This window comes from Antrostomus carolinensis, unplaced genomic scaffold (genome assembly GCF_000700745.2).
Source record: "Antrostomus carolinensis isolate BGI_N321 unplaced genomic scaffold, ASM70074v2 scaffold18175, whole genome shotgun sequence".
Lineage (NCBI taxonomy): Eukaryota > Metazoa > Chordata > Aves > Caprimulgiformes > Caprimulgidae > Antrostomus > Antrostomus carolinensis.
Window position 1 is genome coordinate 35438 of NW_010315905.1, and position 14191 is coordinate 49628.

At 39.0% G+C, this 14191-nt stretch overlaps 1 protein-coding gene across 1 annotated transcript in view; it reads right to left on the reverse strand.

Annotated features, from left to right (window-relative positions):
* LOC104525064 (vascular endothelial growth factor receptor 1-like) overlaps positions 1 to 10285 on the reverse strand; it is a gene marked incomplete at its 3' end in the record, with an annotated part of 45026 nt that extends 34741 nt beyond the window's left edge. Inside the window, exons 1-3 of the mRNA XM_010168119.2 lie at positions 10198 to 10285; positions 7282 to 7378; positions 6765 to 6985 (exon numbers count right to left, since the gene is read on the reverse strand). Of these exons, the coding sequence (XP_010166421.2) occupies positions 6765 to 6985; positions 7282 to 7378; positions 10198 to 10285 (406 nt within the window). The remainder of the gene's footprint in view (positions 1 to 6764; positions 6986 to 7281; positions 7379 to 10197) is intronic.
* Between the last annotated feature and the right edge of the window lie 3906 nt (positions 10286 to 14191).

Consider the following 14191-nt stretch of genomic DNA (forward strand, 5'->3'; position numbering starts at 1 on the left):
GGCTCCCGCTACTTTTCCTCCTAATGCCTTCCTGAGGGGAGGTAAATGCCATCCTTCCCTGAACAGCTGGCTGGCAGCATATCTGAGATGACCTAACCTCCCATCAGCAGTCTTCTGGGCCAGCTTCACTCATTTTTATGTTTAGAAAGCTCTGGACATAAAAGGAACATCATGGATTGGCCTATCTTGAAGACCAGATCCAAGTTACATATTCAGTTCCATCAGGATTTGGAGTGGAAGATCTAAGAGGGTTGACTTGTTTTTTGAAATTTTTTTTGTTTATTTTTGCTTCAGAGCTGCTTGCTCTGTAGTAAAATGAACGATGGACAGACAGAACATTTGCATATGCTAAAAGTTACTTTAAAAGTCAGTTTAGTGTATTTTTAAATTGTGCCTGGAATTAATGATTGTGTGCTGGTTTGACTGTGTTCCTTATGATATCTCTCCATTCCAAACAACATGAAACCACACAGAACACTCATGAAATCACAAAAACCATGAAGGTCACTTGCTATATTGTTAAAGAACATAAATAGCAGCTTTTTATTAAGCTGGCTGGCAGCCAGATACAAACTTGATAAGAGACTTAACACAAGCAATATTATGTCTGCTATCAGTAACTTGTCTGGGCTATTTATGGGGTTTACACAAACAACTGAATTAGCCAACACCGAAATGCCAAATTCAGAAAAGATGGAGAGGTTCTTTATTTCCACAAGCCTCAGCTACTGTTCTTTGGTTTGTTTTGTTTTTAATAATCTGAGCTATGTAAGTCAGCGTACTTAGACATACATTTGCAAGAAGAAAAGTCTCTGCACGAAAGTCCGAGCTCCTTGAAATCTCTGAAAGATTGTCCTCTGCAGTTCTTCCAAAATACGTACTTACACTTGGCTCATCATTAAGATCTTTTTCAGGCTAAAAGAGCCAAAACAGTTTCCTCATATTCACATAATACCCTTTTCCCTCACTCACATGAAGAGGACCAGAGTCTTTATTAAAAGTACAGACATGCAAACTTCATTAAAGTTCCTGGGCCAATTGCCAAATTCCTCTTTCCATTGTAGGGATTCACCCTAACTAACTTTATTTATCCCAGCTAAATTAGTAGGACTGTTCAGAAGTAATTTGAGAACCTCGCACACCAAAAGTGGCTCTCATCTCACTTACACATCTAAAATATAGACTTTTCTCACTGAGAGAGGTGGCCAAACTGTTAGTGTTGTCACTGGGGAGAAAGAGCGAATTCTGCCATGGGACTCAATTGACCTGTTTTAGACATATCTTTTACAATGAGATGCATCATGCCCTAGGAAAGGCACCTATTCAACCTGCTCATATGTAGCTGCCTATCTTCCTTAAGAAAAAAAATCCCACACTGTACATTCAGGAGCCCAACACTTATCAGCAAGAAGGGTTTTTCCACTCTTGCCTCTTCTTAGCCTGTAAAATAGTACTCTTCAAATTCAAATGATTTCTAAACCTTGAAGGAAGACTTGAGATGTAAATCAATAATCACAGAAGTCCACGGAAAAAAACTAAAAAGGCGGAGAACATATCTGGAGCACATTCAAGCACAGAGCATTTCTAGCATAATTGCACAGAGATTTTTAGGCAGGGTTTATTTCTTTTCCTTTGGGGCCAGTTATATTATGCTATCATCAACGCAGGTCCATAATACAAATAAAACACAGTTAAAACTCTTAAGGAAAAATATTCTTACCCACATTAGCCAGGAAACCCACACTAGAACAACTACTATGTTCAGAAAGCAACCTCTAGAAAGGTTAATGGACATTAGGAACACTTTTTCAGATGTATCCCTCTGTCATGATGGTTCATCTTGGAAGTCTATTTCTGTTTCAGTAGGAGCTATAAGACTTAGTGAGGAAGAAGGACCTTGGAGGGCTTAATGCTTGGCCTTTGTTGCTGCCAAGGCATCTGCACATGCTCCGCTCAGCACAGTATACTATGATGTGAAGTCCATGTACACACAATGACAAAAGCATGTCAATTATAGGTGATTGACGTCAGCAAGTCTTAGAGGACTCTGATTTGTAACAGGAACCTCATTAGATACTAAAATTGTGTCTGCATACTTGATACAGCTGTAGCATAGTTTAATTTCAACTAGCTTCCTTTCCATAAGAGAAGCGCTACCGTGACTCTGACAGCACAAGCCAAAACCGTACTGCTTATAGGTTAAAACTGTGCCAAAAGCAAAGACAACAAAAAAGGACAAGGGAGGAAGGGTTTCCCAGGCCTCAGCATGTTCTTCTGTCAGTACCTTATTTCTGAATAAGAAGAAGAAGGAAAAAGAAAATCTCCCTTTCTGTTAGCTTTCAGGGTGTTACTGCTTTTTTCACCTGTTGAATTATTTTGACTTTGACGCTTCTGATCTTATAAGACACTTTTGGAGAACTCTTTGGATGCCCTCCCCTGCAACACAGTACTTTTAGGTTTACAAGAATCAATCCATTCAAGCTTAATCTTAAATCCATGTCAGTTCTGGGTCTGAATCCAGCTATCTGTCAACAAGCAGACCTCCCAAGGAGATGCCATACAGTTAGCACTTGCAGAATACAACTCTAGAGTTCGAAAATGCACTCAAAACCCCAGAGGTTTTGGCACGTCAAAGCCCTTAATTTTGAACTGTTCATCCTAAAACACGTCTCAAGCCAAATATCCAAAACTAGTGGACATGTTTAACATTCTAGACATCAGTGAGTACAAATATTCTTGGGACCTTTACTTTTAATTACCCAGCTCTGACTTGTCTCAGCTGACTTAAATAATCTCAAAGCAAGATATCTATTCTAAGTTTGTTCTCCAGATTCCTTGTAAAGTCCGTGATGAGATGGTCCTTTTTTTCTCTCTGGTAAGTACAGAAAGAAAACAGACAACTGCCTCAACCTAAAGGTCTGATTTTAAAATAGAATATTTTGAATGGCACTTGTTTGAAGTACCAGTACATGTCTCATTTTGCAAGGAAAACTATGCAGTCAGAAGACATACACAGCAGGAGCGTGAGGAGAGGCAAGGAGAGGGAGAACATTGACTGAGAAATGGGCTAATACCCTAAAGCCAAGTACAACTTCACTTAGAGAAGAATTCTTTGTTGCAGCAGAATTAAGACATTACTTTTGTATATTAATTGCTGAAAGTTGTCTTCATCACAGGAAGCAACAATACTTCAACTTGAATCAAAGTTTGTTTAAATTCTTGCAAAAATTTAACCTTGATATATCAATGTAATTGAATGTGTCTGCTTTTTCTGTCATACCACAGGAACAAATGATCAAAGGCAAGAGATGATGGGAGTAGGGAATGAAGAGAACTGCACATTTTTGGAAAAAAAGCGAATGAACTCCAGCAACTAGAAAAGACTGTCTTGGAGATACCAAAACAAAGGTTGGCAGAAGGAAAAGCCTTTAGCACTGTCCCCAGGGGAAACCCTACACAGGTTTCAAAACAGCCTGCTGACAATTTGGCGTTTCTTAAATGTCTTTATTTCATACTTATATTTTTCAAGCAGAAAATTCCCCATGCCTCACTCCAATGTACGCAGTGAGTGTTCATTACAAATCTTTCCATTTTACTACTAGGCTGCAGTCACATAACAAAACTAAGATCAGAGCAGCTTTTGGTCTGAGACAGTGGAGAAACTGGCAAACAGGCTTTGTTTCATTTCAGATTTTTCCCATGGCTCCCGGTGGAAGTCAGGCCATCAATTTTCTTAGAGCAAAGTCCAAGGCTCTTACAAGAATTCATTTCCCTCACTTGATGTCTCAATTCCTGAGCTCTGTGTGGTTAAGTTGCTGAGGCACACACTGCACACTCACTCCCCTGTGCAACTCAGTAGTGACCTCTCCAGCTGAAAGAAGGGTGGTGTCAGGACTAGCTCCTGCAAGAAAGGTCACCAGCCTGCCTATTCTTGATCACCCAAACACAGGACTTCAGAAATGCTCAAGCCATCCTGAGACACATAGGACTTGCAGTCTCCTACTCATCATCTTGCATCTTGTTTTTGTCTAAAGAAGCTCATCTTCTGCCATAGCATACATTCATTACTGAACCAAAGGACTTACTGGGTCTTTTGGGTTTTGGTTGTTGTTTTTTTGTTTTAGTTGGTTGGGGTTTTTTTGTTTTGTTTTGGGGGTTTTTTTTGTAAATCTAGTTCATAGTCAGTATCACTCTAATTACGGAAATAAATAGCATTTTAAAAACAATAAGTGATGACTTCCTGTAAAAACAATATCAACTTTCCTGATCCAGATTCTATGTTTGTAAATAGCAACTATTTGTTCTCATCTGCAGCATGCTAAGACATGGGAAACAGGCACCTCAGTGATCCACATGGAACTAATATGGGAAATGGACTGACAAACGTCCTGCCACAGGAAACAATACAAAACTAGGAGGGACACAAATTTTACAAATGTTTATTTCCTAAGCACCCACAAATTCATATAAAAGAAAACTAAACTCAAAAAAGGTAGTCTTCACAGAGGATTTTGTTATCCCCATATCACTCTCCCTTGAGCCATGCGTGTTCACAGAAACAATGACTTATATTAAAAGATTCCTTAAGTATTGTCTTTCCAAATGCTAATGTTGCACTGATCAGAAACAGTGAGCTTTGGTACTCAGTATCTTGTTTCTTTTCAAACTACTCAACAATTCTTCCTGAAATTGTAAATTTTTGGAGGACTAATATACCTTTCCCCACCTTAGGGCAGAGTGACACTTTCAACAGGCATTAAATGAGCAGTTACCTTGCAGTCTCCCTCGTTACCAGTAATTTGCCCTAACTCTCATATGTGTATACTAAGACACAATCAACACTTAAGTATTAAGAAATTGTTTTTCAATCAAAATGATTGTCAAATGGAGAAAATTAAGATGCCAAAGATGTCTAAGCTTGATACAGGTTTGACCTTTCCACTTTTTACTGTCCTTCAGCAAGTAAGGTAGGATGAGAAACATAATCTAATCCTATATTCAACAGTGACATCAACATTTAATGATGGAATGTCCTTGAAAAAATCAACAAAACGAAGATACTGAGGCAGTCTTCCTCAACTGATTGGGGGAGGAACACAGACTGATGGACTGTACAAAAACTTTTTCTCCAACTATATGTTTCTCTTCCATCATCATATGAATAACACAGAGAATCTTGGTTCATGTCTAACTGAGGATCTGTTTCAGACACAAGCAAGCTATGTACAACTTGGGAAGCAGTGAAGAGTTAGAAAGACTGGTTGTGTCTTCCGTTTGTAAAAATTCAGGATCCAGAAAAACTAACACTTCAAACAGGAAAGAAATCAAGAGAATGTCAAGGAATCTCTTATATTTTAAAGTGGGTTTAGCAGAGAGGTTCTCAGCCAGAGTCACAACCACCCTTGTTCTTTTCATGTGGTGAACAGAGAGAATTGTGGGTAGATCTCGGATAGAGATGACATCCAAGGTAGGAGGTTCAAGAAGGTCCTATGATGGGAAACTTGCAAAAATCATCCAAGAATATTGGAAGTTGACAGCAGGAAATATTGATCACTAAATGAATAACCTACTTTGGTTATGCTTCCATGGATGCATCTGTAGTTGGATATCCAGTGAATTATTTGAAAATAGTTGGGTGAAAAAACCACTGCAGTATATTGCAGATGAAGGAAAACAGGATGAACAGCATGAATTATTCAATAATTCTCAATAAAGCAACACATTATAATGGGGGCAGCTATCTTATTTTCTAGCACTGTAGTAAGAGGTCCACTTCATTCTGCTTTTTCACAGCACCAGTCTCACTCTTCATGTCACAAAATGAAAACAAAGGCTAATTCACTCTGATGTGAGCTTGTTAGAAGCAGCAGACACATAATTTGGAAAACTTCCAGTTCCACATTCTCTGTAATATGGGCTTTTAAAATCTATGAATCTTGATATCCTACCATAATCTATTAATTTTATTCTGTAAAAATAAAGAAAAACTAAAATATAAAATTAAATTTAATCTCTAAAGTGTTTATCATTTCTTGTTTTATTATTGTGTATATTGAATTCAACTGTCCTGAGAAGTGTCTGATTAGCATCCTGGAAGAATACAGGATCAGAAAGCAATTTCTGTTACAGCCTAACTGACCTAATTCCAGCATTTCCCATACATTACACAATACTTGTTTGCTGAACACAATTCTGTGTTTTGTTTGATTCCATTTATTTTAGATATTTACAATCTATGTAACATGGACTACAGAGTACATTTTTGAACATGACAACATGCAAATAGTAATTTTCTACAGCATGAGAGAATTCAATGATCTGGACAGACAGCCTTGGCATCCTTCAGCTGCCTACAAATCTATAATCTTACACAGACAGGTTAAAGTGTAGCACTTTAACCTGTAGCAGATATATGGTTTTCATTATTCATCATCCAATTCTGTAAGATATGATGTCTCTGGGAACCATTTCTCAGATTCACTTCTAGTCCACTTCCATACGGAGTTCTACTTATTCTAGCAGACTGGTTGTATTTGGTCTCTTTCTCTCTTAATTTTTTTCCGAACAGATAAAACACTAGCATTTGTATTTGCAAACTCTGAGAAAGCAGACTTTATACATTAATTGGCGAATCATCATGACATTTTGCAAGTCTGAAAATATCATTCAAAACCTTGTATATAACCATAGCTGAACTGCCTTATTTATCCATTTTGCTGTATTGAAGTGGAAGTACCAAGAAGTGTTAAAAAACATAATCTTACCATTAATAAATATATAGACTGTAGATTCCTTCTTCTTTTTCGCTGGACTTGTTGGGTATTTGCAGCTATAGTTTCCAGTGTCACTTGCTTGAGTTCTGCTCAAGGTCAGACTGCTGCAGGAGTGCTTCCCATTCCTTCCACAGGCATATTTAATTACTTTCAGCCTTTTGCTATCCTTACTTAGAGTTTCAGGCAAAGACCATGAATGAACCATTTCCCCCCTGCAAATACAGATAAGGAAGCAGAAACAATTATGTTGGGCTGCAATTCCCAAGCTCCAGTTCCCAAGCTTTCTTTTTTATTTTAGCAGGCTATTTCTGGGGTTCTCTTTTATCCTGTTTTCCAAAAACAACAACAGAAACAACAAAGAGCTATTAAACAATTGCCATTGAAGTTCACTCCCCACCTTTCCCCACAACATAAGGTTTCATTTTTTTCTAATTTAAGTTACAAAAAAAGAAAGTGTCAGGTGTATGAACTCCCAGCCAAATTATCAGAATCCAACTCAGCTGGTTACCTGCAGGTGAGATTTAAAGTCTGGCCTGCTTGAACAACGTGGTAGGTGCCATTTATGCTCAGCTCGGGAACTTTTAATTTTGATCCTGAACTAGATCCTAGAAAAATAAAGAAAAAAAAATTAACAATGACAAATCATCCTTTTGCCAATCCATTCACATTTATGATGCTATACTCAAAGGAGAAAGTAAAGAAAGGGGGATGTCCCCTTTACCACACATATTCTTTTGGTCTGAGCATAATCCTGCTGTCCTGACTCAGGACTCAAATAATCTTCCACAAGAATTACTCAGGAAAGAAAGTAGAAATGAAAGCTATGCAAGTTTTGGTCAACAACTTTGCTCTCACATTGTTCACTGAACATACCATGAAGAAAGTTCAGGACCTTGCGGCTACACATCTAACCAAGGAAGCGTCACCTCAAGCACCACTGGCTGCATTTCCTTAGGAAGCACCACCATGGCAGCCCCTTCAATGGGAAGGGCAAAAGTCAGCCACCTCCACAGCAAGAGCCACATGTTGACCTCTAAGATTCTGAACTCTCACTCAAACAACTTGCTGCAAAGCTGGAACTGCTCTGGAAGGAGTGAAAGGGGATTAAGGCTCTTCCCTTCCTGACTGAAGGTCACAGCACTGTTGCCTACGATCCCTCACTAGCTGCAGACTTCCTACTAGTAAAGTGGTGTCAAAAGGTAACTGGACAGTTCTACAGTAAACTCTGAGAACAAGTTCAGGGCACTCTCCAGATCAGATTTGCTGCTTATTGAGAAAGAAAGTGTGCCAATATGGCCCCAGTCATGGCCAGACATCATTCTGGTATGGGTGAAGTCCTGGGTGTCAGTATAACATAAGGTGGCTTAGGACACTTGAAAACATCCAGGTAGGCTGCTCTCAGGCCATGTGAAGGCAATATTTAGGAAGTCCATGAAAAAACCCCATGGTCAGAAGACTAGAGGAACACAGGACCTTTCCTCGCTTCAAGCTGTCGAGCACTGGAAAGGCATAAAGTTCTATCTTTGCCCCATAACAGGCTATGGCCACAAAAGCTGTTGTGGCAAGCAGACAGAAATGCATGCCTTGGAGAAGAAACAGTCCTTGATCCATTCCACTGCCCTCACACTGACAGCAAACTGTTCCAGAAGCTAGGAACAAAACAGGATCACTTTACTCCAAGAGAAAGTATTTCTTTGTCAACATAGGAGAGAAGCAGCATCATGTAAACAAGGGTAATGTGGATTTTCCATTAGAACACAGTCAAGTACAGTCTCAGTTTAGCTGTTTTAAGGCCTTCTAAGAGGTCCCTGCCACAGCCAAATATGAGCAGCCATAGGCACCAAACATAGTAGAAATACGTGAACCTTTTTGGCTGCTGTGGGTCACCCACTGAAAAGGCCTCCCTCCTTCATTGACTATAGAAGGAAATTTTGGACATCAACTCCAGCTGAGATTGGCGACTGAATTTCAATTGTATAAACCCTCCAAAGTCAATGACTGCTCCAAATTCAGCAGCTTTCACTCTGCAGCAGATGCAGCCTCAGATTAGAGGCCAAACAGCAAACCTTTGTTCTGAGATACTGACTTGAACTCTTTCAGTCTGAGAAAGGCCTAGAAGCCAAGCATCCACTTTAGGAGAGAGATGCTAAAAGTACAAGGATTGTGTACAAAAGGTAAAGAGGCACTGCTCTCATCTGCTGGTTTGGGGATTTTTTTTGCAGGGGGGGGGTTCTTTTTTCTTTTTTTTTTTTTTTTGAGGAGCCAGCTGTGCTCCATTTATTAGTATTTCCTACTAATTCCCTATAACATTGGTGGAGACAAGACAAGAGACCTAAATCACCTCCTGGGACTACATAGAACAATTCATGAAAAGAAACAACAGTAGATTAGGTCTGCAACACTGTTAGCCATAGGTCTTCAGAGACCGGTTTCTCTTCCTTAGCAAAATAGGATTTGCACACTGCAGGAGTTAACTAACTTTTAACTAATCTTTGGTATCCAAGTTAGTTATATTTATCGGTATTTTTCTTTTTAGCCCTGTATATCTTATTTAAGCTGTGGCTACAGTAGTTTTCCTGTATCTACTATCATCCATCCTTATTCAAAAGAAGTTTCAAAGGGTACACTTAAACATAGATGTAAACTAAATTATACCTCACTTGAACAGGCTTCAATCAAGGGCATAACAGAAAAAAAGAGGTCCTCTGAACTGCACCAGAAATATTACCAGAAATTTGAATTATGATACTGTACAAATGCACAGATTTCCTCTATGATTTGTCTAGGCAACATACTTCTAAGTAGAAATGAATATATTCTGCCAGCCATTAGGAGGGAAGAAAAAAGATGCAACAAATCTTTGAAGAAGCAATTTGTTAAGTGATATCTTGCAAACATACATTTTTCTCACTTACCATTTAAGGATCTCAATTCTGCAATGCTGGGTCTGCCAAAGAGCGCACTGTGCTTTTATGGGATAGCCTCCCATAGATGCTTACAGCCTATGAGTCCACTCATTTGCAGTTCCGAAATAATGACCCTAAAGCTAAACACTGAGAAACTGAGATAAGACATTACAATAGCTCAGGCAGCTTCTATGAAGAACAACCCAAGCACTTTAAGTTGAGAGGGTTTGTCAATGACCTCCAACTAAACAATCTGACATTTTCAGGAAACCACCTGCATTTCATTCATATTCATCTTGTCATCCCAGAACTGGAGGCTCAGATGCTCTCCCAAGAAGGCAGGGTTTATATCCAGCTTTATGAATCTTGTTCCGTACTTCAGAAGGGAACTGGCCCCAAGCTTCCCTGAATTGCTCCTTATTTCAGCCTCTAGAAAAGCTGAAAGCATGCAATGGTGTTTACAGACAGTTTGGTATGTATGAAAAGAAGAAAAATCAGTAATGGTCTGCCAGAGGAACCAGTCAGGATCAAAGCCCAGCTTCTAGAGTTGTAACACTCAATCCAGTTGCTTCCAGTGTAAAACTGATGGAAAGGTGGAGAAGACATGTGAGTGATGGGTGCTGAGAATAAGGCGGGACAGCAAGTCTGCAGTGCCTAGTCACGACTGTGGTGTTCAGTGCTTGGCTTTGCTCTGTCACCAGCTCCGACACCAACACCCTTCCAGGAGCAAAGCCACCCATGTGACACCATGCTCATGCCTGACTCATGCCAGGACCAGGAAACCAGCCCTGGGAATGTGTGCTGCTGTTGTTTTCAAAGTCTGCTCAAGGTGAAGGAAAATAAAACATTATAAATGTTACAGACTTTTCTCTTGGTAACTCTACAGTGATGTAAGCAAAGATGTCCGCATGAAAATCTAAAGATATATCTTAAATCAAGCGTATAAAACAAGACAGCCTGGAAGCCTGTATGTCAGAAGATCTGCCTCTTTCTATTAAATTAAAAAAAAAAATCACAAAACAAACAAAAAACCAAAAACCAACCAAACAAACAAACAAAAACAACCCCAAACAAAACAACAACAGATCTCTTCATCCCTTCCCGCAGGCAAAAAAGAAACCCATATATATACTGGATACGTATTTAAGCTTTTTCTCTTTTACACGTATTATGTATATCTAAAAGACACTGCAGTATTTGTAAATACTGTGGGTGGGATCTTAAGGAATGTTTGCTGTTTGTCTAACTTTGCTCCCATTGATATAAATCAGAGTTTCATCACTGATTTCAAGTACATTTTAGATACTTAATGCCAGTAGTTAATCATACTAATATTCAAGACCCAACAGTAATGTATTTGGCATGATATATCAGATTTGTTATACATTCATTCATTTAGTTTTTCACTCACAAAAAGCTGAAGCAAAAGATCCTATTTCTAGCCAATATTGCTGCTTTTGCAAGTATGCGAGACAATGCTTTTACCAGCAAGATGGTAAGTCTTGAAGAAAAATAGCTTTATTTGACATCCTATCTATTCATGGGTCATTAGCTTCCTTACGTTTTTAAATGCTTCAAAACTGATGCAGAGTACAAACGCAATAGAGTTTGACATGTTTACCAGAAAAGAAAAGGGAAGGAGAATAGCGGGGAAATTCCTACTGTCAATATTTAGAAGCAGATTATGCGTTCTATGTTCCTTCTCTGGGCATTTCACTTGACACTGTCTTTTCTGAAGGGTCATGACTCAACAGGACACGTTCACTTATCATTGTGCCTGTCACTTAGCGACCATCAGCAGCCTACCCTCACACTGACCTACATTGGGGGGTGCAACTTCTTTTCATGTGACAACAAGAGAACTAATTAATCCTGATAACTGAGGAATCTCCTTCCATAGAGAAAGGGCTGATTTTTTTGGCATATTCTATTTGTTTCGGAAGGCTTATTAGATACATGTGAAAGTCAGTCAATAGGGCTGCTTAATTAATGAGCAAATATTAGTTTATATTGCAAAAGTTAGCCATTCTGTCTAAAGTAACGGAAGGGCAAATATATTTTTTCAAGAAAGCAGAGGGCATAATCTGTAATTTGCAGAAGAACAAAAGAACAAACTTTCTTCAAATATTTCTGCCTTGCTAAAATGTGATGCTCTTCTTGAATGAAGTAAACAAAAATTTCAATTACCTATTAACCAAAAATACTGATTACAAGCAATTAAAAAAAAGATAAAATAAATGAACATGCATGTAATTTTCCAATAGGATGTGTGAATTCAGTTCTACAGACATAATGCCCACATTATCAAACTTCCACTTATTTTAGTTAAATCTAAATTTCTCTTAAAAGGATAGATCTGATGAACTCAAAATTGGGACCATCTTCTGGATTATAATTTCCGTTCTGATTTTTCCAGTTTCTACTTTTAAATTTCCCTTTATACATTTTGAATTTCTGCTACCTTGAGCTAAAGAAAGTAAACCCAAAATCTAGCTCTACTGCTTGGTTAAAATACAAAACCCATATGATATTAGAAGTTATTAGAATTTTCCTTGAAGTTAACAGGTTTAGTAGCCTTTACTTTTAACATCATTTTAATCATTCAAGGCTGAGTGACTGTCTTACAACCACTCCAGTTATCCTGAGCATGTTGACTGATCTTTTTTTCACCTGCACAATGAGAGGTTAAGGAGAATGATCAGTTTATCTTTGTATACAAGTGTATACAAAGAATCTGACCTTCTGGGTTTAAAGTGCCATCTGTGGGCAATAAAGTTATCCATCATGAAGTAATTGTTTCAGTCATTGTTGGATTTGCACGTGTTTTAAGGCTTGCTAAACATAACTGAACCTTTGTAGTTTTTACCATCAAATATAATTTCCTACTGATTCAAATACATTCAGCAAAAATGTATTTAGTAGAGGACACTCTTGAACTGGAAAGAGAGCACACGTGATTTCTTAACTTAATAGGGTCTTCACTTCTCTGTGCTCCTTAAAACACAGGTCATTCAGTTCAAATGCAGCCGTGGACTTTACTTTTCCTTACAAGTACTTCCTTATGAGTCATCCCATTGAAGGGAATGGGAATAACCACAAGCGTGCAGCTAATAAGCAGTTGCAGAATCCAGCCAAAATGCTTAAGAGCATGGTAGCACCCAGTGGGTTGACCTTCACTGCACATCCAGTGAAAATTAGCTGACTCTGATCTGCAGCAGCACCTTAACCACAACATGACCACTAGCTAACCTCATATGGGTTATACAGCTTTACTCCATTTTATAAGGATATCTCTGTTAATGGTAGTTTTCTGTATTTCAGAGTTCTTATTGGCAAGCTATTGTATTACCAACTCTTCTAAAGGTACTTCGGGGCACATATAACATTTTTTTTTTTTTGGGTCAAACTGTTGTACCTATCCATGATAATTCCAATTACATCATCACACCACATCACTCTATTTTAAGAGAGAGAGAGAAACTTGCGGTCAACTCTGAAAAGCCATTTAAAGTTTTGAGTTACATCTGACCATAAGGAGAAATATTGACCAACAGGTCCTCCCTGTTGATTAAACTAGGAGGAGATTCTCATCAGCATCAATACTTGCATTTATGAGACAAGAAAACTTGTAGGTAGGATTGTCTCAAAATTTTAGTGGCTATTGGAATTTTTTTTTTCCTGCCTGAGGGGCAAAGGTCTGGCCTGGTCCTGCCACAGGGCTAGAGGTAGAAGGGATCACTATGGATAATGGAAATGTCTACTTCTGTGACTGCTGGTGGCTGGGAAGAACTGCTGGAAGAAGTCATTCTTCCCTTTCCACATCAGCAATACCCTCTCTCTCATCTGTGTTGGCTGGGTTTCTAGCGCTCAGGCACAGGCAAAGCAGGCAGCACAGTCTGGTTCCTGCACCCAGAGGTAAAAGCACTATCTCCATTGCCTGTACCTCAAAATAGCCACCAGGAAAGACCTATAGCGTCAAACCATAAGCCACTCTGAGGTTCAAAGCAGTACCTCCAGGTCTTTCAGATGCCACCTGGGTCCCCATCCTATAGGAAACCTCACAGTCCTTCATACACCTAATTTCAAACCACCTCTCTGAAGCAAATCCAAACATGTCACCTAAAGTCTGCAGAAGAGAAACTAAGGCAGCTTATCTGTGAGGTAGCAAGGAGGTATCCTTATGTCCCAAGCTGACATTAACAATAGTCCAGATGAGCAAACTCATGATCTGAAGCAGCAAAATGTAACCGCTATTTCTGCCAAAGCAGAAATTTGCAGGGCAACTAGGGCGATGGGGACTTGCAAGGGTTAACAGACATAGGTTCTTGGACTCTAGGGTAGCTTTGTCACTGGTTCCTCTTTGCTCTTGTTCGGAGAGAGGCACCCTGTGTGCTGGTACATAGCCGGCAAACAAAAACACACTCAGGGCAGAAGACACAGTTCAAGCTGTCGCACTCCTCAACATATCTATCACTCACATATGCCTCTGTTGTGACTGAAATGTGTTTTCAT